Raw genomic sequence first — 27563 nt, 5'->3', positions numbered from 1 at the left:
CCCATTTGGAATGCAGCCTTCCGAGTGAAGAGGCCTGTCGGATGGTTTCCCTGGTATGTACATTTGAATTCAGTCCACAAAAGAACTCCGATACCTTTGTGTGGCTGGAAAAATGCCTGGAAATGCCTGGAAAGAGGGTTTTTTTAAGTATAACTAAACTAATAGATTTTTGTCCTTTATTTTGGTTACCATTGTAGATGTTTTTTACAATTAAATCTGGCTCAAGCAAGGGTGATTTCAGTAGCTGGGTGTAAAATAAAACACAGCTAGTAGCAACCATTTGGGACACATATTTATTTATTATCCCTTCTTATAACATGGGGAAGTTGAGAGAGAAATCAGATTAGCTGGTGTACTTTTTACAGTCTATAACCTGGGCCCAGGTTTCCTTCTTTCTACTCCTCTCTCTGTTCTTACCCTTCTTTAGTTCTATGTATCTGCTTTTCCAAAGGAAAATTTTCCAGCCAGGGTTACTTGTACAACACTGTTTATGGCAATAGTTAGTTTTAAAGCCCTGAGCGGTTTCAGTTTCTGCGTGTCCATTGCCGAACTGGAGATAGAACCTGTTGTCTGATGTGTGTTCTGTGCCAAACGTCTTTATCGTTTACCGATATCAGAATATCGCTAGACGTATTTCTGAAAGAAACAGGACTTTTTTTTAGCACCAGCGCCAAATGCTGTGGCTAATAGTCGAAGGGCCAGTTGTTATTGCTGAGTATTGAGCGGTTGTTTTTTGATAGCACCTGAAGAGATCCTTCTTGGTCAGGCCCTCCCAGTACTACGTGCTGTACACACATGTAACAGACAGCTCACAATTTCAGCACACGACAAGGAAACAGGCAAAGAGAAACAGGAGGAGTCGAAGAAGACAAGGTACCCATGTAATGATCAGGTTTCACTCTCACAGGCTGGATAATAATGAACTCTTCACTGTCCGACAAGCGAAATCTTTTAATATTCTTGTTCAAAAAGCCAGAGCTGAGCTGACCATAGCTGTACATAAAGCAAATAGGTCTGTACGCTGTAGATCTGTGCAAGCTTCAGCGCAGACTCTTTAACTCCGATGTGCTGTAGGGGAGGCTTTGGGTCCGATGTATCCACACATTTTATTATCTTCGTTAGCTGATTTTAAATTCATCCCCGGTGCAGGCAGTTCTCAACAGGGCTGTTGTTAACAACGAGGACTGCCAACATCGTCTGTTGGGTTTGGTTCTCCTCCCCACCGGTGCACAGCTGAGCCAGGTGTGCAGGAACATCTGGGAGCCAGTTCCAGCTCCTGGTTTGGCCCTGCTGAGAGTTAGGGCTCCTTGAGCCATTGACTCTGGGTCCTTAGTGGAACAAAGCCTGCGGCTGTACTTACACAGCCGGGGAAGCAGTGACTGTGAAAAAGCTTTAGGGATAATCAGCCGAACATGAGTTCCATTTGCAATGCAGGGGCCAAAGGGCTATGTGATCCCTGGATGCATAAACACGGGACTCTTCAATAGGAGTAGAGAAGTTACTGTACCTCGGTATTTGGCACTGCTGCGGCCGCTGTTGGAATACTCTGTCCAGTTCTGGTGTCCACAATTTCACAAAGGATGTAGAGAAATTGGACAGGGTCCAAAGAAGAGCCACAAGAATGATTAAAGGATTAGAAAACCTGCCTTATAGTGATAGACTCAAGGAGCTCAGTCTATTTAGCGAAGAGAAGGTTAAGAGGTGACTTGATCACAGTCTACAAGTACACCTCTACCCTGATATAACACTGTCTTTGGGAGCCAAAAAATCTTACTGCGTTAGAGGTGAAACCGCGTTATATCGAACTTGCTTTGATCCGCTGGAGCGCGCAGCCCTGCCCCCCCGGAGCACTGCTTTACTGCGTTATATCTGAATTCGTGTTATATCGGGTCGCGTTATATCAGGGTAGAGGTGTATCTGCAATGGGCTCTTCAGTCTTGCAGAGAAAGGTCTCGCGTGATCCAAGGGCTGGAAGGTGAAGCTAGAGAAATTCAGACTGGAAATAAGGTGTCCATTGTTAACAGTGACGGGAATTAACCGCTGGAACAATTTCCCCAGGGTAGTGGTGGATTCTCCATCACTGGCAAAGTTTCAATCAGGATGGGGAATGTTTTGAACAGGTCGGCTCTCGGGCTTACGGGGCGCAGGTCTCTGTGCGATGCAGGAGGTCTGATGAGATGATCACAGTGGCCTGGGAATCGATGAATCTCTGGACTCAGCACAGTGGAGCATAAACGTAGCACAGTTGCCCTCTGACAAACCCCTCCCCATGCATCCTCCCCCCCCACCATGCCCCTTACACGACAGGGGAGGAGAACAGGTTGCAAAGCCACTGCTCTCTGGCTGGTCTGAGCCTGGAGGCCACAGGCAACTGGGCATGAATGAGAGGACCTCTGAGACTGCTCTAACTGATGCCAGGGAGGGGAAGTTCCCCGCACAACCCCCAGCAGTCTGGCCCTGCATCTTTGTAACCACCACCCTGCTGTATGCTGCTCTTTACTCGCAATCTTCATGGCCATCCTGGAATCTGCAGCTGTCCAGAGCGACCCTGGCCCCTCGGCTGCCTGTCACATTGATCCAAGAGCTCAGTGCAGTCACAGCCGCAGTGTACCTCATGGCCCAGACAAAGGGCAGGGTAGGTGTGAGAGCCGCCTGCAGTGTGCCAACACTGTGCGTCAGATTCCTTTATCTCTCTGTTTGCCTTGGTTTCCCACCTCTTCATTTCCTCCTCTCCGTGTTCCTTGCTCTTTGATGTTTGTTTTCTCAGCCTGCAGAAATCGCTGAGGAATTGCAGTAGAACAGGTTCTTCCAATTGACCTGCCTCTTGCTTTATCCCCAAGCCTGATCAACTTAGGGCAGGTCTTGGAGGGTGGGTGCGGGGTGCCATAGGAACACAGCAGCTGCCAGATTGGGTCAGAGCCAAGGATCACCTAGGCCAGTAGCTGGTCTCTGATGGTGGCCAGCACTAGCTGCTTCACAGGAAGGTGCAAGGACCCTGCAGCAGACAGCTCCGGGAGAAATCTGCTGCCAGGGAAAATTCCCTCCCAAGCCCCAGTAATTAGGGGCTGGCTTATGCCTGGAGCGTCAGGTTTCATGTCTGATCCCTGATGCGGGAGGGTTTTTTAGCACGTACCATTCTAATTCTGGGTATTCTTGGTATCCATAGAACTGTCCAGTCTTTTTGTGAATCCCGCTGAGCTCCCGGAGGGACTGACGTAGCTTTAATTTACCTCCAGGCCCCGCTGCAGGGCTTGATGAAACGCACTGTGAGGCTGAGTTCATGGTGGTTTGGGTCTTGGCTCCGTGATGGGCACTGAAACTGGACGAAAGGCTGAAAACCAAGGATAAGAAGACAATAGCCACATTCTCCGCCGCTGGGAATCGCGTAGCTCCAGCTGGAGTCAGTGGAAGTCAAGGTCTAGCCCAGTGCATTGAGCTGGGGATAGCTGTCTAGTGGGACATGGCAGACCTTCTGTTGAGTCCTGTCACTTGCAGGCGATCCTCCTAGGCCCTGCCTGCCGACCCCTTCTTCACTGAACCAGCTGACCAGCCCCATCAGGGTAGGAGAGGAACAGCAAGAAGGAGCAACTGGACCCAGCGCAGAGAGAACACAGCAGAGCAGGTGGTACTGGAAGCCATGGCCGGTGCCCCATTTCCTCAATGACCCCATCACCACCATAGGGAACAGTGGGTCCCAGATGCATTGTCCAGCGCGAGTCTCCCTGTGAGCAGTTCTCCAGCACAGCGGGCACCAGGGTGAGCAGGGTGCTAAGCCAGGTGAGACGGGGCTGGGACCAAGCCCATCCAGGCGAGTTCCTGGGAAGAGGCATATTTAGAATAGCTCTGGTTAACAGGGCTGCCCCACAGCAGGAGGGGTTCCTGCCACGTTCGGGCCCCAAATGCACCAGAGGCACCTGCATCTTCTGGGGCACGTTAGTACCCATGCCCTGCTCTAGAGGGGCAGGAATTCCCTCACTCATCAGCCTCACCTTTCAGGACCAGCCCACAACAACTAAGAGAGGGGCAGGGCCAACCTAAAACTCCACTGTGCTGTGTGCAGGGACGGAGCCAGGCCATCATCGCTGTGGTGTTGACCCTGGTGGCCTCTGAGCCTTCGCCCTTGCCACCTCCAGGAGCCTTCACACTGCCTGCCCCTTACTCCAGGCAAGCCGCAGAGAGTGCAGTGGGCTACACTTGTTTGGCTTCCAGACCCTTTCCCAGCTCTGGGCCAGATGCTCAGCTGGAGCGGGCGGGCAGTGCTCACTTACACCAGCTGTGAATCTAGCTGCTTGGCTCCAACCTGGGCCTTCAACCCTGACACTGTTCACTGAGTAACTATTTACCTACCACCACTGTAGAGTCTTCAAATGACTCACATCTAGTAAGCCTTTGGCCAAACATCTTTATGAGCTGAACAATATATATATTTTAAAAAAGCCATCTAGCAGGTAGCATTTGCCTATGGACTAGCCCAGCTAATCACATTAGCCCCCGCCCTTATCACAGGTAAAAATACATTTGTTCCCTGACATTATAAAACAATCCAGCCCCAGCCCTCTTATCAAATTAGTTTTGATGCATTTGGTTCAGTTTTGCCGTACAAATGTCAGTATTTAACCTCCTCGGCGTTCTGCAACTCAGAAGAGCCTGGGATTGATTGGGCCAGGAAGTCTCCTTAGAGACCCATTTGTCAGCCAGGGTTTTCCACACTTCTGCCAAGCCAGATTGCATCCCCGCTCCTTGACTTGCAAGAAGGAAAAAGGTTTAAACTGACCACCCTGAACATCCTCCCAGAGAGCAGTGATGCTGACGCTGGAGGGGAGGCTGCTGGGGAAGACGCTGCCTCCTCTTTAATACACAATTAAGGCATGAACACAGGCTCACTCACCTGCCTGCTTCTCTGAACTGCCAGGTATTTCTGAAGTCAAAAACAAATACATTTTGCAAACGCTCTGAGCATAACAATGATCGTTTCAAAGCAAATTGCATCTATCTGTTCAGCTAGCAGGCCCGGTGTCGGATCCTCAGCAGGGGGAAATTGGCACGGCTGCATTAAAATCAATGGAGCATTGCTGATTTACACCAGTTGAGGAGCTGGTCTAATTTTTTCCAAAGCTGCACAGTGAATGTGAGAGACAATTCAGGATTTGGGTCTGTCTTTTGTCTGTGCTACTTTTCTTTTGATTTCTTTGAAGGGAAAATCCTTGTCTTCCATGTTTCAGTCCGCTCAGTAGCTAGAAATGTCTATTGCCATGAGCGTGGGTGTGAGCGTGTTATCTAAAGCCGGGTTGCTGAGCTGAGGTCATCAGCCTGCCAGGAGAGAGAGAAAAGTGCAGCAGTGAAATGAAAAGGAAAGAAGAGAGAGCGGTGTTTTCCTTGGGAAGCTAACCTGAGTTTTTCTCCACTATTGAGAGGAGAATGTGAACATTCATAAACTGGAAAGTCTTGACTCTCTGAACCCCTCTCTAAGAATATGCACATTTCATGACATTTCTCTTCCAAAGGACTGACTGCTGCAAACAATATCTTGGAAAGATCCAAGATCTATTCTAACAGGTAGTTTCCTTTAACGTCAGTGTCTGACAGGAGTCCTGTAAAGGAGGAAAAGTGTTGCCTGGATAATGTTTATTAAGAAATCGATTTGTTCTGGGAAAGGTTTTTAATTGCTTAGCCAAACAATCTGTACATTTCACACCCCCACCCCCACCATCTTCCACAACTTCTTCCTTTCTTCTCTCTCTCTGGCTAGTTGCTTCCTCTTCCATTGCATTTCAGTGGATCTTCCAAAATCAATCCATACAATTAAAAGGAAACATCATAGAAATAGTGGGATGAAATGGTCCCTGGGATATTGCAGTGACGTGCCGGGGATTTCACCAGGGGCAGATTTGAGCCAATGAGTTTCATTTGGGGTTAAATCAGAGACAAAGGGCACAGACAAGTAAATGATTTGCTGAAAGATGTATTACTTACTGGCTTATATGCCGTTTGTCTCTCTGCAAACACGGCAGCAAAATCAACAAGAGTAGAGATGAATACACCTTGTGTGAGGGATAACCGCTGGCCAAGGGGAGGAAGCAACTGGTTCCCTAGATTATTTTCCTGGGAGTGGTTCGTCTCCTGTTAAGGTGGGATTTGGGGCCAGTTAGAATGGGGTTGTGTTGGGTGTGAAGCCACTGCCAGTGCAAAGGGGAAACGCAGGGGGGGGAAAGCCGCCTTGGAAACACTCCTGCCCCTGGCCAAACTCCTAATTCATTGGAAGATGGAGCTTGATCATTTTATGAAAAGATGAAAGGACGAGGTTGCCTGTGACAGCAGGGAATTGAACTTGATGGCCCAGAAGGTCCCTTCCATCCTACGTCCTTATATTTTCTGCACCTCCCTTTCCTGGTTTCTTTCGTTGCTAAGGATATTGGTGTGAAAACAAGCACATGGATTGTCAAGGCTCCATCCCCTGTTTTATGTTAGTGGTGCCAGCAGCATCCTGGCTTCTGGCAATACTCACAGCAGGGAGAGGAAATCTCCACAGGATCCCCTCACAGAGATCCCCCTCCCCCACATTGTCCCAGAAAAGGCTGCATGGCCCAAAATCTGGCAGTGCCCTGGGAGGGTGGAGCCATCTCCCCCCAACCCCATCTGACTCCCTGGCTTCATGCGCCTCCTCGTAGACACAGAGTTCTGGTGACTCAGTCATGGGCTGGGCAGGGTGGGAGCTCAGAAAGGCTGAGGGTGGAGGAAGCACACGGCTGAATTGGAGTCGGGGGGAGAGCGAGGAGTTGCAAGCCAGAGACTGAAAGCGGCGTAGGCCCTGCAGAGCAGGTCTGACCGTTCATGGTGCCCGTGGCAGTCTCCAGGCCTATGTGCTATTCCTGGGACACTGGATCAGTCTCATTCTCCTGCGTGCCTGGGACCTGTGCTGTGCGTGTTGGTGCCACAAGAAGGCGGAGGCTGCATGTCTCCTCCTTTCTCTTGCCTTTGCCCCAGGCACAGCAGCTACAGCATGAGGATGCGCTTGCCAGGGACCTCGTTTGGCTGGCTGATAAATAACCTCTGTGCCGTGCCGGGCCTGAGACTGCCATGCAGGGGACTGTGAGGAGGAGAGTACTCTGTGTCCATTGGCTCCCTCGGCAAAGAGCCGCCTGCCCAGTGAACTGCAGAAAGCTGGGCCAAGTGCCAGAGCAATGGATTGAGTCTCCAAGACAGAAGAGAAGGAGCTGGACAGCTCGGGCTGACGCGTCTGCCCCATAACCCCCTTTTCTTCTTCCGGGCCTGGCTGTGGCTGGCAGCTGCGGTGCGGGCCTGGTTCTGATGTCGTGCGCCAGTTTATCGCCACTGGCAGACCGAGCAGGAGGGCTCCCACGAACAGAGCCATTCTGGAGAGGGGCCGGTCTGGCTGCCTATCCTGGTAACTCCCCGGCACATGCGGTGGTTGCCACTGAGATCCTTAGAGCTGTCCATTGGCGAGTACCCTATGCTTCGCCAAAAGGGCTTGACCCAGCCAGCTCCTGGGTGTGTTTGAAATCCGTGCGGCTCCCGGTGAAAAGCAGGACTATTCGTGAGGTTAAGTCTTGGCCCTTGGAGCGCGAGATCCCGGGTAATTAGCTGGGTGAAAGTGTGCTGACGTTAACAGCGGTGCGGAAGATAGGCTGAGAGGTTTGTTTCAGGCTTTCAGCAATCTGACCAAACTACCAGCCTTTGGTCAGGGACCAGCAGTTCCAACCAGGGAACCCGAGGAATTGTTGAGCTTTGTCTTTCTGTTCCAAATTCTCCAGCATCCAGCTCAGACATCTCTGTGCTCTAGTCAAGCACACGGTGCTGGGCTGGATGCAGGAAGCACTGGCTGCAGTTTTGCGGCCTGTGAGATGCCGGAGGTTCTGCATCAGCGGTTCTCAAACTGTTAGTCACGACCCCATTTTAATGGGGTCACCAGGGCTGACATTAGACTTGCTGGGGCCCACACCGCCTGGGGTAACAGAGCTCGGTCTTCGGCTTCAGCCCCCCGGCCCGGGGTGGCGGGGCTCAGGCAGGCTCACGCTTCGGTCCGCCCTCCTGGGGTTGTGCGGTATTTTGTTGTCCGAAGGGGGTCGCGGTGCAATGACGTTTGAGAACCGCTGAACTAGATGATCGTAAATGGTCCTAAATGGCTGGACCTCAGCTAACGGCTCATCCTGTGGACATGCTAAGAATAGGCAACCCGCTAAAATCTGGCAAAGTCGCTTCAGTTTCCATTGTCTAGCGATTCCTGGGAATCAGAGATGGATCTATGGGGGCGGTTCTCCAGTTTCTTGGTTTCTCCCATTATAACAGGACTCCAGTAAAACAAGTCAGGATGGAATTTCCTCCTTTTTCTTTCCTTGAAGGTTGAAGCTGTAGAGAGGAACGTGTCTCCGACATTAACGCCAATCCAGAGAAACACCTACAACCTCGGTACTGGCTGAAAAGAAAAAAATTGTGACTTTGGCCCCTGTTTTCCTTGATTCATATAGTCAAGGCCAGTGGCTGGGGCATGAGCAATATTTCACTGGAGTAAATTAACTGCCAGAATATTATCGCTTGTAAATAAGGGCTTCTGGGGTCAGAAAGCCCCACGGTGCTGCTAACTGCCAATACATTGCTTAACAAATATTTATCATGTTAATAATAAACCTAGATGTGAGGCAAACACACATAGAGCGAGCGTTGGAGCTCCTTGAAAATGCGGCTAGCGAAAAGGCCAATCTTTTGTCCCACATCATGGCTTGGGCTGGTAAGCACGGTGTCATTAACTCTTCCTTGGCATGCTTCAATAGTCGCATCAAGTAAAAGTAAAACCAATACAGCCTTGTAACTGGGTTGAAACCCTTTGGCTTAGCAGAGACTTGGGGAGGGACAGAGTGGGAAGAAGGGGCAATAATTTGCTAAGAATATAAGAACTTGCCCATCCTAAATGCAAGGTCTTGTGGGTAAGGCACTCGGCTGGCCGGGGGCTCTGGGCTCAGAGCTGGGCCAAGAAGGCCCGGCTTCTCTTTCCCTCCAGCTCATCTCCACTCTCCCTGCGCAATACGGAAGTTCCTTCTCTGGGATCCAATTGTGCATTGGTGGGGCACTCCAGCTCCCCACTGATCTCCTGGAGGAATGCAGCTTTGGCCCTTAAAGGACCTATCTCTAGATCTTCGCCAAAGGCCCAGGGGGTGGAGTCCTGGACAGGCTGGTTTCTGGGAGGCACCACCAGCTCTTAAAAAAGCACGTTGGGATGCAAGCAAAATCATTTCATACATGCTCCGAGGGCTGGATGGCGCCTTTTAGGCACAGAGCCACGTTGGGAGGTGGGCAGTGGAGGCCAGAGAGGCAATGAGCTTCAAGGAACCACAGCGTCTCTGGGCGCTCACTGGCTTGCACTCGGGGCATGCATGCCCCTCTGTGGGGTGCAGAGAGAGGGGACAGGCCAGGCCCCTCCACACCCACTTTGGGGGGCTGGAAACACTTGCAGTACCAGCCTGAGGACTGAGGTAACACTCAGCCCTTGCGCAACAATGGAACCATTGTCCGAGTCTGAGCAGGAAATGAAAGATCCGGTTTGCCTTAACTGTTTGGCCCAGTGATTACATGACTTGTCAATCAGGTTATGGGTGGGTCAGTGGAGAAAAGGGAGCGACTCGAGGGAAGGATCTTTTTTCTTCCCTCTTTACATAAAAAAGAAACGCACTCTCCTTCCCCCGCAGCCTGCCCGTCAGACAGGAGACCCGGAACCTACCACAGCTCATGTATGACATTTTCCAAGGAAGAGCTCACAAAAGTACCATTTGCTCCTTTAAGGCTGAACAAAGCGGAGCTGGGGGCACGTGTCAAGCAGTTAAAATTAGCCTCCCAGCTCCAGAGCAGTGACAAGTGGTAAAGCAGGAACTGAGGTGAGGGATCCGTCCTCCACAGTCACCTGCATTGTGTGTGTCCGAGCAGAAGCAGCAACATGGGGATAGGCAGCAGCACATGAGGTAAATGGCCCCTTTCAGGCTTCCTTTTACCACTGATAAGGGGTTAGCTTTGAAATACCAGGACAGACAATCCCATTCGTTGTGGACTGAAGGTGCTCAAAGAGAATGGTAGTGAGGGCTTATAGGAGGAGACAGACAGACCGTGCTCAATCCCTACGTAGGCAAACCTCCCAGAAAAGCCAATGGGACTTGTGTCTCAGTAAGGCTATATAATCTCATCCTCGGGGACAAACGCTGATCTTAGTCACTCCACTGCAAATCCAAAGTACTTGGCAGACTTCTGGTGTCACCCCAGGGCAAGTAAGAATCGAATTTGGTCCTGTGTCTTTATTTATTTAGAACTGATCCTAATGAACTTTAATAACTTCTTATAGGTATAGGCCCCATTTGGTGGGTAGCCAAAAAAAAAAAGTATCAAATATGTGATGCAGAGAATGGAGATCTACATGAGTATGTAATATTTGCTTGTTACTGTTTTCAGTTATTCAAATATTGTGGTTTCTTTGATGGTATTGATTTGTGACAATAAACTTTCCCTAACTTGTCAAGGCCAAATCTTGCCATGTCCCCACCTGGTGGTTAGCACTCCTTAGGATTAGAAATGCACTTTGCATTATCCAGCTATGAAATGGAACAAAACGGTGATTTGAAATATTCTGTCATAAAGAATGTGCTATACAATTTTCAAGTAATTTTAAAACTCATTATTCTTATTATAATCGTCAACAGCTAGAAAAAAAATGGATCCATTTTGAAGTAGAACATAAAACATTACTGGCAGGTTCAAAGAATAAATGGCAAGTAGCCAGGGGTGGTCTTAAAAATGAAGTAAGTTTAAAACAGTGTAAGCTGGTCACATATAATTGAGCCCAAAATTATAAAAATTCTGAACATTATAAAAATGACTTGTAATAGCTCTAGAAGAGCCATCACAGCTGAATCAAGTCTGTGTGTAAACATATATAATGGGATGCTGCTTTGGTGTGACATCTTGTTGCAAAAATACTCCAGTAGTGTTACCATAGCAATTAAGATCTTTAATCTAACACTCATCTATTGCTTCTGGAGGACAGTTACATTTTAAGATACTTTTTCTGTTTCAGCAGGTTGAGCTGTGAGCTTTGATTAGAGCCCAGATTCCGCTGTCCCTGAGCGCTACAATGAGGTTGACAGGTAAGAGGCCAGAGGATATTTGTCTTTTATAATGATTATAAAAAATGCTCTTTGTTCCTATTCGTTGGGTCTGTTTCTTGTTCGCAGGAAGACTCTACATGACCGTATTCAGCCGGAGGGGGCTAAAAGGATCTACATGTCAATAAGTGTGCAGCCTTGTTTTTAATAACTTTTATACAGTTCAGTCTATTGTCCTTTTTCCAATGAAATCCTCCAGACTGGGGAAGAGGTGACTGTGGAGAGGTTCTTGGTTCCAGAAGCGCCATTCACATGCAATATCAATGTTTTCTGCAATCATGTTTCCAAGGCAGGGAAAGCGCATTGTGCTCCTGTCAAGGCTGTATCCCCACTTTGAACTTTAGGGTACAACTGTGGGGACCTGCATGAAGACTTCTAAGCTTAATTACCAGCTTAGATCTGGTCCGCTGCCACCATTCCCAAAGCTAATTCCCTTCCCTGGGAAGCCTTGAGAAACCTTTCACCAATTCCCTGGTGAATACAGATCCAAACCCCTTGGATCTTAAGACAAGGAGAATTAACCATCCCCCTCCTTTCCCCCACCAACTCCTGGTGAATACAGATCCAAACCCCTTGGACCTTAAAACAAGGAGAAATTAACCATCCCCCTCCTTTCTCCCACCAACTCCTGGTGAATACAGATCCAAGCCCCTTGGATCTAAAACAAGGAAAGATCAATCAGGTTCTTAAAAAGAAGGCTTTTAATTAAAGAAAAAGGTAAAAATCATCTCTGTAAAATCAGTATGGAAAATAACTTTACAGGGTAATCAAACTTAAAGAGCTCAGAGGACTCCCCTCTAGTCTTAGGTTCAAAGTACAGCAAACAAAGATAAACACTCTAGTAAAAGGTACATTTACAAGTTGAGAAAACAAAGGAAAACTAAGACGCCTTGCCTGGCTATTTACTTACAGGTTTGAAATAGGAGAGACTTGTTTAGAAAGATGTGGAGAACCTGGATTGATGTCTGGTCCCTCTCAGTCCCAAGAGCGAACAACCCCCTAAACAAAGAGCACAAACAAAAGCCTTTCCCCCCCCCAAGATTTGAAAGTATCTTGTCCCCTTATTGGTCCTTTGGGTCAGGTGTCAGCCAGGTTACCCGAGCTTCTTAACCCTTTACAGGTAAAAGGATTTTGGAGTCTCTGGCCAGGAGGGATTTTATAGTACTGTACACAGGAGAGCTGTTACCCTTCCCTTTATAGTTATGACAGCTCCACTGACGGTTGCTTTAAAACCAAACCCCAATCAGATTGATCTGAACAGCTGTTCAATGAGCGCTAGTCACTAGTTGCGGGGGTCAGGAGCCTCCCAGCTCTGGGAACTCAAGCCGGACTTGGATTTACGTGGCTTTCGAACACCTCAGCTTTACTCTAAGACAGAGAAGAACGTGAGTGATGCTTTGCAGTTATGTAGCATCTTTCGCCCACGGATCTCAAAGCACTATAGAAACATGCATTAATAGAGCCAAAGATTTTTAAGGCCAGAAGAGACATTATGATGATCTAGACTGACCTCCTCATAGCACAGACCAGCAGCTCCACCCAGTGAATCGAACCCAGCCCCAGTAACTCGGGCTAAGCCCCATGAGGCGCATATTATTTGTATGTAAGAATGGGGAAACTGAGGCACAGGGAGACCAAGCGGCTTGCCCAGAGTCGCACAGCGGGCCAGTGGCAGAACGTGACTCCCAGTCTCGTGCGCTGACCACTCGATCTCTTGCTACATGCAGGCCCCATTAAGCAAACCCACTGGAGCTTGTGAGGGCCGTGCCCCGAGCTCTGAACACCCCCGAGCTCTGGAGAGGGTTGGCTGTAGACGTTGTGGTTCAGGCTCATAGCTAAGTGGAACCCACATATCGTGACGTTGCTGTTGCCAGAGCACCCCACCTTTACAGCCCCCCCCATCCCTTCACCTCAGGGGGGATGAGCAGAACTCCCTTCCCCGCCTTCCTGCCCCTCCGCCGTAGGGGATCTGGCAGTATCTGCTCTTCTCCCCACGCAGCTGTCGGGGGTATTGCTTGTCTCTTCTCTTGTCTTCTCCCTCTGCGGCTGCATGGGGACTGGCTGGTGAACGCTGCTTGGCCAGCCCTCTGCAGCACCCTGCTCTAGGGCCGGGGACGTGGAGGGCAGGCACAGCCAAACGTCGGTGATGGTGGCCTACCTAACCCCCAATGCTGTGATTACTTGGGCCCCGGCTCCACGGGGGTGGATGTCTGCACCAGTGCAGGGCCACATCAAAGGGGCTCTGCGTGGGGGCAGGGGTCTGCCCCCCTGGCTTTGACTGCAGGGGGGGCTCTCGGGAAACTAAAGAAAGAGAGTCACGTTTTACTTCGCCAAAGGTCGGAGGAGAATTCTACCAGGGACTCGCTTCCTTCTCGGAGAGTGACCCATGGTCCCCGGCAAGCAGCGGGAAATGAGCTCCCCCTGGCCCTGGTAAGGGTGGCTGTGTTGCTCCCCTCTCCAGAGCGCTGCGACTTACCGCGCTATTCTCTGCCTCCCATTGCAGGGCTGATCCGGATAGCGGCCATGCTGTTCTCGCTGGGCACCGCCTGGCTCTTTGTACAGACGTACTTCAACACCGGATGGAAGGTCGTCAGTCTGCGGAGCTGGCTGGGTACGGTGATTTAGCAGGACAGCTGGGGCCAGTCTGGAATACGTCCGAGGCTTCCCCTTTGAGGAAATAGGGGGCTCCATGGGATCTGTAGCGATACTGATCCTATCAGCCGCCGTGGTCCTGCATCTGGCTGGACAGGGTATTCTGCCCCCGTCCCCTCCACGGAGCCCATTTACTTGGGGCGCATGGTTTAGAATCATAGAATATCAGGGTTGGAAGGGACCTCAAGAGGTCATCTAGTCCAACCCCCTGCTCAAAGCAGGACCAATCCCCAACTAAATCATTCCAGCCAGGGCTTTGTCAAGCCGGGCCTTAAAAACCTCCAAGGAAGGAGATTCCACCACCTCCCTAGGTAACGCATTCCAGTGCTTCACCACCCTCCTAGTGAAATAGTGTTTCCTAATATCGAACCTAAACCTCCCCCACTGCAACTTGAGACCATTGCTCCTTGTTCTGTCATCTGCCACCACTGAGAACAGCCGAGCTCCATCCTCTTTGGAACCCCCCTTCAGGTAGTTGAAGGCTGCTGTCAAATCCCCCCTCATTCTTCTCTTCTGGAGACTAAACAATCCCAGTTCCCTCAGCCTCTCCTCATAAGTTTGCATTGTAAGATCTCGCATCCATCTCTGCAGTGGGTCTGTGTGGACAGCAGGCTCGCCACTCTGCTTGCCCACCTAGATCACCTGCATCGAGTCCTCCAACTCTGCGTCATGTAATGCCCACAGCGGGGCCATAGGCCACGGGCGTGGCACATAGGGCACGTCCGCCCAGCAGGAAAAGACCCGTGACAGCAAGTCTCAGAGCCTGGGTCAACTGATTGGGGCTTGTGGGGCTGGCACTGCATGGCTATAAAGAGCAGTGTAGACATTCCGGCTTGGGGCACAGATGTTTGCCCCTGCCCTCACTGGCTCTGCGTCCAGGGCATCCGGTCAGTTATTCCATGATTAATCATCTTTTCTCATTTACACTCATGGACGTATTTCTATGAAGTGGGTCTCCCCAGCCGACCCTGTTAATCCAGAACTCTGAGTTGGGCTTTGTTTAGCCAGACCCCCGCCTTCCTCCTCCAATGGCTTCCTTTGCTGCCCAATCCCTCTTTCGGCTCGGCAAAGGGGCGGGGGGGTTCAGAGGTGTGATGCTGCTGTTTGTGTCTCCCCAGGTTCCGAGCCCGACCTGCCCAGTGAGTATACGAGTGCGCCGTTCTCATGGCAGCCGCACGGAGCTCTGAGAAGTGCTGGCAGAACGAGGGAGGCAAAGCAAGGGGTGAAATCCTGCCCCGCTGAAGTGCCTGGGAGTTTCTCCAGTGACTCCAGTGGGGCCAGGAGTTCAAACCCGGGGCCTGACTTGTTGCCAAAGATTCACACCAAGGCCCCAGTTCTGCCCCCCTTATTGCTGTCAAGTGCCCCCCTCCTAGGCGAGCCGTCCCAAGCACGCTAACTCCAGGCTGGGTGTCTTTGCGCTCTAGCTCACACCGAAGTGCTGGGCTGGACGTGGGAATCCCTGGGCGAGGTTGTCTGGCCCATGCGATGCCGGAAGTTAGACTAGAGAGGCTCAGAATGGTCCCAGGTGCCGCTGCACGACAGCTCATGACAATCGCAGTGATAGCAACAGCCTCTGCTCGACGGACATGCTGTGTCTGTGACTCGCCTGCCTGTTGAGACAGCCGCTGGGGGAGGGAAGCAAACCCCTTCTGGATGCTGCCCTCTGCTAACGATTACAAACGATTCACTCTGGACAAGCCTGCGCCGGGCCCTGCCTGATTCACCCCCTCCGGATACACCGATCCCACGTTAAACCGTCAAACGGACTCGGCTAAACGAGCCTTTTCCTCAGCGACCTCCATTTCACTGGAGCTTACCCCAGCCCGTCTCTTTCCTTAGAGATGCTGCAGTTATTTCAGACACCCTTTTCTGCCCAAAAGAGTTGCGTGCCAATATCAGAACAATAAACTCGAGTGGTGCTCTGCCACGGGGATGCCCCCCCTCCTACAACTGTGCAAGGATGATTTCACCCAGTGCCCCAAACACTGAAATCTCTGCTCAGGTTAGATGCAAACGCCCTCTGGTGTCTAGAGAAACTGAGTCAGTCCCCTCAGGATTTGGCCCATGTATTTCAAACCCTCACCAGATTACCTATGTTAAGAAATGTCCAAAGGCTGCCTGTGCAAGGCAGTACAATTTACAGTCTCCTCTTCATTCCCTTCAGAGACCCAGCCCCTGCAAAACAAGTGTGGTAATCACAAAAGTTGTCCCGAAAGCACTTTTGCATTTAAAATCTCGAGTGGAGCAGCCAATGTTGTTGGGCCTTCTATGTGCTTTGAAAATACGATGTAAGTACTGAACCAAAAGGCCATATTACACTGGAGGTCGGAGGGACTCTCTTGGGAGAGGACTTGGGGGGTGGGCTGAGCAGCCTTGAGGGAGGAACCTTAGCAGCAGCCAAGCCTGGGGAGAGGGATTCAGCCGCTCTTTGTTATGTTGTTAATTTCTTTGCTTGATAAAGGCAGACTCAGGCAAGGGACAAGTTTGGACCCTACACAGTATGTGGGCTGTGCTTGGGAACCAGCGGGGAAAAGCGCCTGCTCACAGAACAGGGGAAGAAAAAACTGCTGGGTAACAATGGTGACAGGCATAGGTATAAACGAGGTTGAAAATCCTTTGACAATAGGCCTCCCTGCTGCTATGTTCATGACTATTGCAGCTGGCCTAAAATGAACCCCGCAGATGCCCTTTTCGAACAGCCGTGCAGGACTCGTCCCTTTGGGACGGACATTGCTAGCAGGATGCTACTTGCCATTTGAGTCTCTGTGCTTTATTTCCAGTATCATGAGTGGCGTGAAGAACAACGTTGGCAGAGGGTTAAACATCGCACTAGTAAACGGTGAGTTCTCAGAGTGGGAATCATTCTCCTTTGTCCACAGGGTGCCCTGTCTCGCACCGACTGCAGTGGGAATATCGCCTACAGCGGGGCTGCAAGCTCCGGCCATTTCGATGCATTTGAGCAGCTAAGTCAATGGGAAGGAAATGATTGTATCAGTGAGATCAGTAATGACTCCTTGGGCTCTAGGTTTATAGCTAGTTACCTATTTAATTAACTAATGCTTGCCCAGCAAATATCCCAGCTAGTGGAGGTCAGCCCAGGTCCAATGACTTCAGCTCACACCAGCTGCAGATCTGGCTCTTGCATTGCAGAGCCTTAAGTAACACTCTATTGGGCCCACTCCGGAAGTCCTTCGTCAGGCAAACTCCCGTTGAACAGCGTTCACTCCGTTTTCATCTAGTCTTGCTGGGGCAGGGACCTCAGGATTTGGCCCCTTAATGGCTGCTGACCAAAAACATATTGATTCCTGGAGTAAACCTCCCTGGCCATGTAGCTTTTCTTTGGACTCTCCCAGTTAGTCCCAGCACCCCCTGCTGAGTTTCCCAGAGTGGGCAAAATCACTGGCGCGATGTCAAATTTGGCACAAGCCCCAGAAATGCAGACCCACCCTGCTGGCTGGGCACAGAACAGAGCCAACTCCCTCGTCCTGCCAGACTCCAGAAAGATACGCTGGCAATGAGAAAATGGCCGCGAGGTTCAGAGCTCCCACATAAATAACAACCCCCACTAAAAGCACAGAGCTTTAACCAGGTGGCTCCCCAGCAGGGAGGAAAGCAGGCTAAGCAAGCAGCGCCCTGGCAGAGTTAATGGAAGCGCTCAGGTATCAGTAGGTTTGCCCTGAGTCTCTCCTACTGCTGGACATAACACGGCACCCCCCTTAGGAGCCCATTTAGCAGGAGCTGGGGCATAAGCCACTAGGGCAGACAATAAAAGGCACCATAGCTTTGTCTCTGCACTAACTGGCTGTCCTCAACCCGAGAACTGAATTCTCCGGTCAGCATTTCAGGGAAAGGGCCCAGCTCCGGCTGCCATCCCCCTCAATGGGAGCTCAGCTCGGCATTTTGAAGTCAATCTGACAAAAGGCCGATTATCGGAGAACATCTCAGGTAGAAAGAGAGACCCCGGGGGCATCACTGTTACTCTGCCAGGGTGGTTAGACTATCCAAGAGCCTTCAGTTCCCGCCTGGTCTAGTTTGTTGCTGCCCGTCTGGGAGAGTGGGCAGCGGTGTGATAAAGACAGAGATGGAGACAGCCCGACTGCTCCTGAGCCTGGCTACAGACACCACAGATGGTCAAAATCTGCCCACATGTCCCCCTAGCCCCACACCTGTCAGGGGGTCACATGGGTGTCAGAGCAGAAGTGGGTCCAGTGAGAAGGCCAAGGGTTTAACGTAGGGGGTTGGTCTTAGGGAACCTTGCATTCCTCCAATGTACTGAGAACCTTCCCTGTCATTTATTAGCAGCATCTCTGCAGATTGATGGACTCTGCGGGGTGTGAATTTTGCACTTAATAATTCCTAGGAATCGCTCAAGCAGGCCTGGGATAATCCCCATTGAGCTTTTCCTAATGGAATTGTGTGAGATCAGCACTCCCCACTTTCCTTCTGCTGCTGTCATTTCTCTCTTTGGCAGCTCGGGCCATCTCCCTCGGATCGGGGGTGCTGCCATTGCCTGATTTCATGTTTTCATTCCACATTATGGTCCCAGTCCTGCAATCGGTGCCACCAGCTCAGACTGTTCTGGAGCCCCATTGAGCCTCCTCTGTGGCACAAGGATCTGTTCTAGTTGGTCCCTTTTGTTGGACTGGGACCTAAAATGAATCAATGGCCATTCAGCCAGGTGTCACTTATTTTAGCAGCTCCGCTCACTCATCAGCACTAGATCCTTTCCCGACTACTAGATGGTTGTGCTGATCCCATTGCTCCAGTCGTAGGCAGCGTGTCCTTTACAAAGTGCAGGATTGTGTCAAGGAGCCATTCTGCACATAGTCCACTGGATACATGAGCTGAACAGGACTAAACAATGCATTTCTGTCACAGCGCTTACATTATAGAAAGTAATTGCTCTATTTCATTTGCCACCTTTAGGAACAAATGGCCAGCTCATGAAAACAGACTCCTTCGACATGTATGCTGGAGGTAGGGCTTTGCTTTCACTAAACACTCAGCGTCTACCAGTGCTTCACATTAGAGTAAAATCCAGAGCATTGCAAGCATTATTGATAACTAGCTCCTTCGACCTTCTCCTCTGTGTTTACTCACTAGTAAAATGAAGTGGACCTAAGCAGTGCTGCCAACTCTTGCTATTTCTTTTGGTGTTTTCCTTAAAGCCCCTATGCCTGGAATCATGTTATTATGTGAGACTCTCGGGTTTTATTTTTTTTTTTTAAAAAGGACATTTCTGGCCCTCATGGCTGTGGAGAAAAGCTTGAAAACGTGCCCCCAGCTGTCTTGATAGACAAAGCACATAAAAAGATCCACATTTATTATTTTTAAAGCCTTATGATTATTAAACCAATGAGACCTGACTCATGGTTTGTGAACACTGGGGTTTGGCAATCTTGTTTATGTCGCCTGTTTTCTTCCCCTCCTATCACAGAGTAAATGACAGATTCAGTGTATGGATGCTAAGTAGCTTTCTGCATTAATCACATCCAGCTAAAAGCATGTTTTTAAAAAACAGTCTTTATCTTCCTATAGAAACCCCCCTCGCTCTGCTCACATGAATTATTCTGCTGCTTTGAATGGGATGACTCTTGTGAGTGAATGGGACAGGACTGGGCCCACGTTTTGTGTCGTGTAGACACTACAGTGCCCAGATGCCATGTCTCTAGCCGTTGGCCGATCACAAAGCGCAGAGTACGTGTTGTTAGCGCGGTAAGAAAGCTCATCCGTAGGTTGTATGCTGAATCCCAAAGGATCTGTTCTCTGTCAGGAACGTCATTGCTCAGTGTCTTCCAGCCAGAGACCCCAACCTGCAGTCTGATGGGGGAAATCGCTTAACTGCCACCGCACTATTTGCTTTCCAACATGGTTATTCCACCTGTCAGTATCCGAGAGGCCAAATTCTGCATGCAGGTACACCGCTACTACCCTATTGCAGCCAGCAGAGGGCAGGATTGGGCACTGTGGGGCCAGACCCTCAGCTGGTGTCAATCAGCGTAGGAATGTTAACAACAGTGGAGATGCACCAGGTTACACCAGCTGAGGATGTTTAATTTTAAAGCGATGTGGAAATAACAGAGGGACAAGTCACTTACGCCCTGCGAGGGCAATTCACGCTGTGCGGGGAGACATCACTAGGGACAGGCACCACTCAGAGGGGCTTAACTGGCTCTTGGGGCTTGTTTCTGGCCTTCTGCATTGGATGACTATCACTCTCGGGGGGTAAGGGCTCGGTGTCTCCCCTCAGCCCTCCTGGACGTCTGGGTGCTCAGCAGTGTACAGGATTAGACCCGTCCTGCTCAAGAGCTAAAGAAGTTGCAGTTTTCGGCTAGGTCCCTAGACAGAGCCTTACACTGAAGAATCTCAGGTGACTAGAGTAGGTACCGGTAATGGTTGCAATGGAGTCACAGAGGGCCAGCTAATCTGCACCAACTTTATGTAGCTAACTAGGGTCTCAAACATGCACCTCAGTGTATCCAATTGCAGGATCAGGATCCTGAGCTATGTGTTTAGTTCCATGTGCCATTAATCTTAATTTCCATTGCTACCACCAGACTCATGCTAGGGAAATGGAATTCCACAGTTACTGAGCAAACATTAACAATAGATGCCGGCTTCCATCGGTTCTGCTGGCAAAGACGGCTTCCCATGCCATGGCAGTGGGAGAAAATAGCTCAAAGGGCCCAATCCTGAAAAGTGCAAGGGACCTTCTGCAAATTGCTGAGTGTCTTCGAACCCATTGAAGATAAAAGGTGCTGAGGGGGCGTTCGGCACCTGCTCCGATCCTACCCGGAAATGTGGAGAAATTAATTTTCAGCTGGTTTTCCCCAAGGCAGAACATTCTGTGCGCAGTTGTTGTGTGTCTGAGGCCCAGTCATTAACCCACTCCATGGAACAGCCCAGTGGGTATGTGAGGGGGGGCAGTTGTCTTTGATCCTAATGAGTTTAGCCCAATCGCTTTTAGCTGATTGAGCAGCAAGGAGGTAGTTTATTAATTAGCCGAAATGCTGCTGTGTGATGAACTTTGATTTAAACCAGGTTGGATAGGAAAACTATAAATAATACTTTACAGAAATGGGCTGATTTGGCTCACAAGGGAAACCCAAAGGAGAATAATTGAAAAGGAAATTATTAGTGGAATTCAGACACCATCTTTCAAAAACCATAGCCTTTCCATACGGTCAGGACCTCAGGATCCGAGTAGCTAGTCAAACAACTTCAGGTTCATTGCAGTAAGATCTCTGTGCAATATTTTTCTAACATAAAGCATGATTAAATGAAACCTGTCTGCATGTTATGCCGGGCAAGTGTAATTGTGTGGAAGTTACATTGCTGTCTATTGTCTGAAACAGGTCTGTTCTCTTAATGTCAATGTGCTGCGAATTCAGTCTGACTTGGAAAATGCTGTTGTACTCTATGGGTGTGTGGTGTTTAGACGCTGCATGTGATTATTAGAACTGGGAGCACTGACTGTTGGGAGTCTGAAAGGACAGGAAACAGGAAGGATCTTGGAGTCATCGTGGATAGTTCTCTGAAGATGTCCGCGCAGTGTGCAGAGGTGGTCAAAGAAGCAAACAGGATGTTAGGGATCGTTAAAAAGGGGATAGAGAATAAGACTGAGAATATATTATTGCCCTTATATAAATCGATGATACGCCCACATCTCGAATACTGCGTACAGATGTGGTCTCCTCATCACAAAAAAGATATACTGGCACTAGAAAAGGTTCAGAAAAGGGCAACTAAAATGATTAGGGGTTTGGAATGGGTCCCATATGAGGAGAGATTAAAGAGGCTAGGACTCTTCAGCTTGGAAAAGAGGAGACTAAGGGGGGATATGATAGAGGTATATAAAATCATGAGTGATGTGGAGAAAGTGGATAAGGAAAAGTTATTTACTTATTCCCATAATACAAGAACTAGGGGTCACCAAATGAAATTAATAGGCAGCAGGTTTAAAACAAATACAAGGAAGTACTTCTTCATGCAGCGCACAGTCAACTTGTGGAACTCCTTACCTGAGGAGGTTGTGAAGGCTAGGACTATAACAGCGTTTAAAAGAGAACTGGATAAATTCATGGTGGTTAAGTCCATTAATGGCTATTAGCCAGGATGGGTAAGGAATGGTGTCCCTAGCCTCTGTTTGTCAGAGGATGAAGATGGATGGCAGGAGAGAGATCACTTGATCATTGCCTGTTGGTCCACTCCCTCTGGGGCACCTGGCATTGGCCGCTGTCGCCAGACAGGATACTGGGCTAGATGGACCTTTGGTCTGACCCGATACGGCCGTTCTTATGTTCTTATGTCCTTAAGGAGTGGGGAGGAGTTGAAGAGACTAAGTGAGAGTTACAGAGGGTGCAGCAGCTTCTTGGTAAAGAGGTTTCCACTGTAAAAATAAAGTCCTGTTAAGTTTGTTAGTACCTTGCCTGGTTGATACAACAGGGTGAAATTCTCCTCTGTAATTCACGCTGAGGGCTCTCCCAGGACCATAGGCGGTACAGTGCTTATGCTGGGGTGAATTTCACCCTATCCCTGTACAACATCTGTTGGGAAACTGGTTGTGGCTGGGTACCAGGCTGGGTACCAGGCAGGGCCGCCCAGAGGATTCAGGGGGCCTGGGGCAAAGCAATTTCGGGGGCCCCTTCCATAAAAATAAGTTGCAATACTATAGAATACAAATTGCCCCACTTGCCTCCACCCCCCGGGCGGCCCTGGTACCAGGTCTGTTAGCAGAATGTCTCTGTTGATTTTCTTTTCTTTACCAGATATCAAGCTGCTACTGGACTTCCTGAAAGCCATCAAAAGTGGCACCATAGTGATAGTTGCCTCCTACGATGACCCAGCAACAAAGTAAGTACAATCCAAGGAGGTGATGTTTGATTTCCAAGGGCCAGTCCTTCACCCACAGAGTCAATGGCAAATCTCTCGTTCGGTTCCGGGGTAGCAGGATCAGACCCCAAGTCTATACAGACAGTCCTTGCATTGCAATCAGAACTGGATTAGGATAATGTGCTCTACAGGGAGCTACCCCTTCAGACCATTCAGAAGCATCAGATGATGCAGAATGCAGCTGTCTGCTTGCCAGTCCCATGTGTCAGGGAGAGAACACATGTGTCAGGCAGAGAACACATCACGCCATGTGTAAGGCGGAGAACACATCACGCCATGTGTCAGGGGGAGAACACATTACGCCATGTGTCAGGCGGAGAACACATCACACCATGTGTCAGGCGGAGAACACATTACGCCGTGTGTCAGGCGGAGAACACATCACACCGTGTGTCAGGCGGAGAACACATTAAGCATTACACCAGTGCTCAGGAAGCTGCACTGAATGTCCAAGGAAGTCCCCCAGGAGCTTCGGAGCATCACGAACCTCCCCACCTTCTGCCCCAAGTGCAAGACCTGCCGTCTATAACAAACATATAACAGGTGTATTACCCAATCATTATAAACATTATAACGATATGGTTTTAAAAACTCCAAACCCAGCACTCCCCTGCACACACTTCTCCCCCGGAGGAGACGATGAAAGAACAAATAGGTGACAAACGTTCGTCATGTTGCTTAATGCCCAACGGGAAGGCTCCGCGCTACGCTGATGAGCATGTCGCACCGATCCAGAACCTGACTCGAAGGGCAGTGCGGGCTTCCCACCCAGCTCTCCCGTTTTCCCTTTTTCTTAGGCTGAACGATGAAGCACGGACGTTATTCACCGACCTGGGAAGTAGCCATGCGAGCAAGCTGGCCTTCCGAGACAACTGGACTTTCGTAGGCGCAAAAGGGCTCAAGGATAAAAGCCCCTATGAACAGGTATTTTCCCCTCTCCCCCAAGAGTAAGCCTGTGGCCTTGGTTAGTATTTGGGCCACTTCTGCCTGAGCTGCTACCATTCAGGCTGCCCTGTCTCCTGCTGGTATTCGTCTGCCGGGCCTTGCATGCAAACGGACGAATCAAACGTCCCCTTCTGCTGCCCAATTCCTGTGTCCCACACTGAGACAAGGCGCAGGGCTGAACGCCAGCGGGGCTCTGTTCACACACGTGCACTGGAGAAGCCAGGGCCATAGGGAAAGTGTGAGGCAAAATGCTTCTGTCCTAATTCCAGCTGTATCCAAAGCCGCTGATTGGCAAGCCACTGCCCAGGCCTTGCAGTGACCGGAGCTGTGCAGGAGCAGAGACCGGTCCTGTGTGCCCCAAGGCATGACTGTCTCCTCTGTATTCCCCTCTCCACGTAGCTGTGTGCTGCTCCCACACATACAGTCTGCACAGGCGGACGGGAGCCTGGAGCCACTGCTGCTCCTTCCAGCACACACTGGTGCTGCTTTCACATGTGTGGGCAAAAATGTATAGAGTCAGAACTGGGTTAATAATTCTGTAATGGCATAATCTTTATACCCTACGTGGTGAATGGACAGCACCTGAACTTTCTACACTAGGAGCAGTTCTCTGCGCTGTCTGCTGAAAATGTACCCTTCATCTTGCATATACAATTCACTAACTAAATGGCAGGGCCACTAAAGGACAACAGCATACTATTGCTACCAGCTAATGGAGCTTCTCCTTTAGCTCAAGTGGTAGAGCTCTGTGCTGCAGGGCTGAACATCCATGTTCCAAGCCGTGCTGACAATGCATGTAGGGGAGATGACATTATACCCACATTATACTGATTATCTGTCGTCTTGTAAATCTGACATTCCCTTCTGCCATACCAAACCCTCTGCTTTATTTCTTTTTCCCCCCTCCAAAGCACTTAAAAAATGAAGCGGCAAAAAACAAATATGACGGCTGGCCTGAAGTTCTGGAAATGGAGGGCTGTGTCCCAAAGAAGATGGATTAGCAGTGTGCTGAAGTCAGAACAACGCCCGCATCGAGCCTTATTTAACAATACATTCCTGTTTGGCCGGAAGAAGGCATTTCCGACTGAATCCGGCATATGGACTGATCCCAGCTCCATGACAGCTCCAGCCAACTGGCTGTTTTAAAATCACCAGCCAACTTACAATGGTGGCTGAATGCTGCTTTAAAAACCTGTAGGCTATGGTATACTACACCAGCTATGAAATCATTGCAAATGTCTAAGCTTTCAGCCTGCTGCTCTATTACATTAATAAGGCACATGTTGAGGTGAAGGCAGTAATGTCAATATCAGGCATTTAATTTTCCTGGCTGTCTCAAAACAATAAGTGCACAACTCCACTTGGGAAGAAATTGCTTCAGCTTCTGCTTCTTGAGTTGCTAAAAGTGATTTTAACCGTTTAAATCCTCCCACGTTGTTTCCAAGAAAAGAGATCAGAGACCAGGGGGCTTTTCAGCCTTGCTGACAAAGGCAGAACAAAATCTAGTGGCTGGAAGTCGAAGTTAGATCAATTCAACCTTGAAATAAGATGCCATTTCCTAGCAAGGAGGGGGATTAAACATTGGAACAACTTGCTGGGGAGGTGGTGCGCTCGCTGTCACTTGGAGTCTTTGAGACAAGTTTTGATCTCTTTTTTAAGTATACACTTTAACCCAGCTTCTAGGAGAAATTCTAAAGCATTTGTGGGTGGGGGGGCTGGATGTCATGGTGGCCTTGGAATGTGGGAATCCTATGACTCCCCCTGTTTGTTCCCTTCCTTCATGGGCCACGGGGAGGCCAGGAAGCTCTGCACTGCCCTCAGCGTGCTCATAACACTTGCAGTTCTGCATTATGAGAATAACTGTAATCAAATCTCATGCTTCAGGGCTACAGTCGGTCACCTGCAGTGGTCAGGAAGGGATCTTTCTGCCCAGTGAACAGTTGGACTGATGTGTTCTGAGATTTTTTTTTCTCACCTTCCTCTGAAGCATTAGGGATTGGGCACAGCCAGAGTGAGGACACCGAACAGGGTTCACCAGTGCTCACGTGGTCCAGAAAATCCTCTTTCTTGGCTGCCTGGCTGGTGAGTCTGGCTCACATGTGCAGGGTCAGACTGATCCCCAGATCTGTGGTCAGGAAGGAATTTCCCCCCAGCTCAGTTTGGCAGGGACCGTGGGGGGTGGGTTTCGCCTTCCTCTGAAGCATGGGGCTGGGATGTCTGAGCATGTGTCACCTAATCAATTCCCCACCATTGCAGTAGCCTCAGGCACTGGTGACACCACGGTCCCTCCTTTACTCTGCCTGTGGCACCCAACAGTTTAGTCTCCTGATGAATGAACTCCTTTAGCCTAACTAAAGTCACTGGGCTCAATACAGGGGTAAGTGAGTGAAATTCTCCGGCCTGTGATGTGCAGGAGGTCAGAGGAGATGGCCCAATGGTGCCTTTTGGTCTTAAACTCTATGAAACTATGTAACACTTCAATATTCTATGTTCAAATAGGTTCCAGAGGGGTAGCCGGGTTAGTCTGTATCCGCCAAAACAACGAGGAGTCCTTGTGGCACCTTAGAGACTAACAAATGTATTGGGGCTAGAACCCACTTCATCAGAGGCCTGGAGTGAAAAATACAGTAAGCTGTATATATATGTGCTGTAATATATATACGGCTTACTGTATTTTTCACTCCATGCCTCTGATGAAGTGGGTTCTAGCCCACGAAAGCTTATGTTCAAATAAATTTGTTAGTCTCTAAGGTGCCACAAGGACTCCTCGTTTTTTATGTTCAAATAGTTTTCTCAGGGCATGGTGTTGTCTTCCAATATATGGTACCCAGTCCTGTCACTCAGATCCCAGTCCGCACGCACGCTTGCACACCAGTGGGTGTTTCTGCAGGATACCTGCATACCAGAGGGTGAAGTCAACATTTTAGATTATTAGCGTCTGAAGGAGCCATCATCCAGACAGCAGAACTCCCAGTGAAGTCAATGGGCCAATGATGAAATCAATGGCCCATTGACTCCAATGGGACAGTTTGCACTATGTGCAAAGTTACCTTCATGTGCACGATTGACAGGTCTTTGTGGCAGGCAGGGGTCAACTTTTACTCTGTGGACAGCATCCAGCACAATGGGGACCCTGTCTTGGTTGTCTCACATGGACCATCAGCCTTGGGACAAAGTACTGGGCCCTGCTGGGACCGCAGGGCTCACTGGAGCGCCTGTCTCCCCTCCCCTGGCTGGGGAAGTTGCTGTGTGTGATGTTTTTTGCTGGTGTTCCCTGGGTTTGATTCCCGCCTGCTGGAGAGGCTTTAGTGCCTGCTCTGGTGTCCCAGCAGCTCACAGGGCTGGAGAATGGGGAGTCCAGAGAGTCCAGAATGATTGACAGGGAGGGGTTTTGCTCTTCTGCGTCACACACGCAGGGATGCGGGTTTCTTGCTTTCAAACAGTTATCAGAAATCAATTGTCTATTTTATATGGGGTCTCTGGTTCTGGGACTATCAAATAGCTGAACGATGGGGAGTTTGGGATTTTTTGAGTCTCTAATAAAATTTCTAACCAATGATGCTAACCAGCTCATTTTGGGGGAGAGTCACGCTGGGGAGCTGGGGGGCAGATCGGGCAGTGCAAGGGCGGATGAATTGTAACTGGGATAAAAGCACGGTAAAAATAACCTCGTCTTCTCATTTCAAATGACCGCAGTTGAGCTTGCAGAGTCCCCTGAGAATAAAGCCCTAAAGGTCCTTGCGGCGCGTGCAGTGAACAGGTCAGCTGACCACCTGGCTGAGTCCTCAGGGTGCTCACTTCCTCCCAGGGACGCTAACACCTCTCAGCACAGGAGCTCACGGTGAGGGTTACGGTGACTTTTCCAGCATGTGCAAGGAGAGCTGACAGGCGAGGGAGGCAGAGGGGTCTAGT

The 27563-nt window shown here is 49.7% G+C and overlaps 1 protein-coding gene across 1 annotated transcript; it reads left to right on the top strand.

Moving 5' to 3' along the window:
- On the top strand, positions 1 to 26156 carry FAM3D (family with sequence similarity 3 member D). Its single transcript, XM_024204884.2, has 10 exons — positions 1 to 53; positions 11078 to 11144; positions 13666 to 13773; positions 14933 to 14953; positions 15979 to 16102; positions 16595 to 16653; positions 18741 to 18791; positions 22583 to 22667; positions 23504 to 23630; positions 24563 to 26156. The coding sequence occupies exons 2-10, from the start codon at positions 11132 to 11134 to the stop codon at positions 24650 to 24652; spliced, it is 678 nt and encodes a 225-aa protein (XP_024060652.2). The 5' UTR covers positions 1 to 53; positions 11078 to 11131; the 3' UTR covers positions 24653 to 26156.
- The last annotated feature ends 1407 nt before the right edge of the window (positions 26157 to 27563 follow it).

Source organism: Terrapene carolina, unplaced genomic scaffold, assembly GCF_002925995.2.
Source record: "Terrapene carolina triunguis isolate 2854851 unplaced genomic scaffold, T_m_triunguis-2.0 Scaffold89, whole genome shotgun sequence".
Classification (NCBI taxonomy): Eukaryota; Metazoa; Chordata; order Testudines; family Emydidae; genus Terrapene; species Terrapene triunguis.
This window is presented reverse-complemented; position numbering and strand designations above follow the sequence as displayed.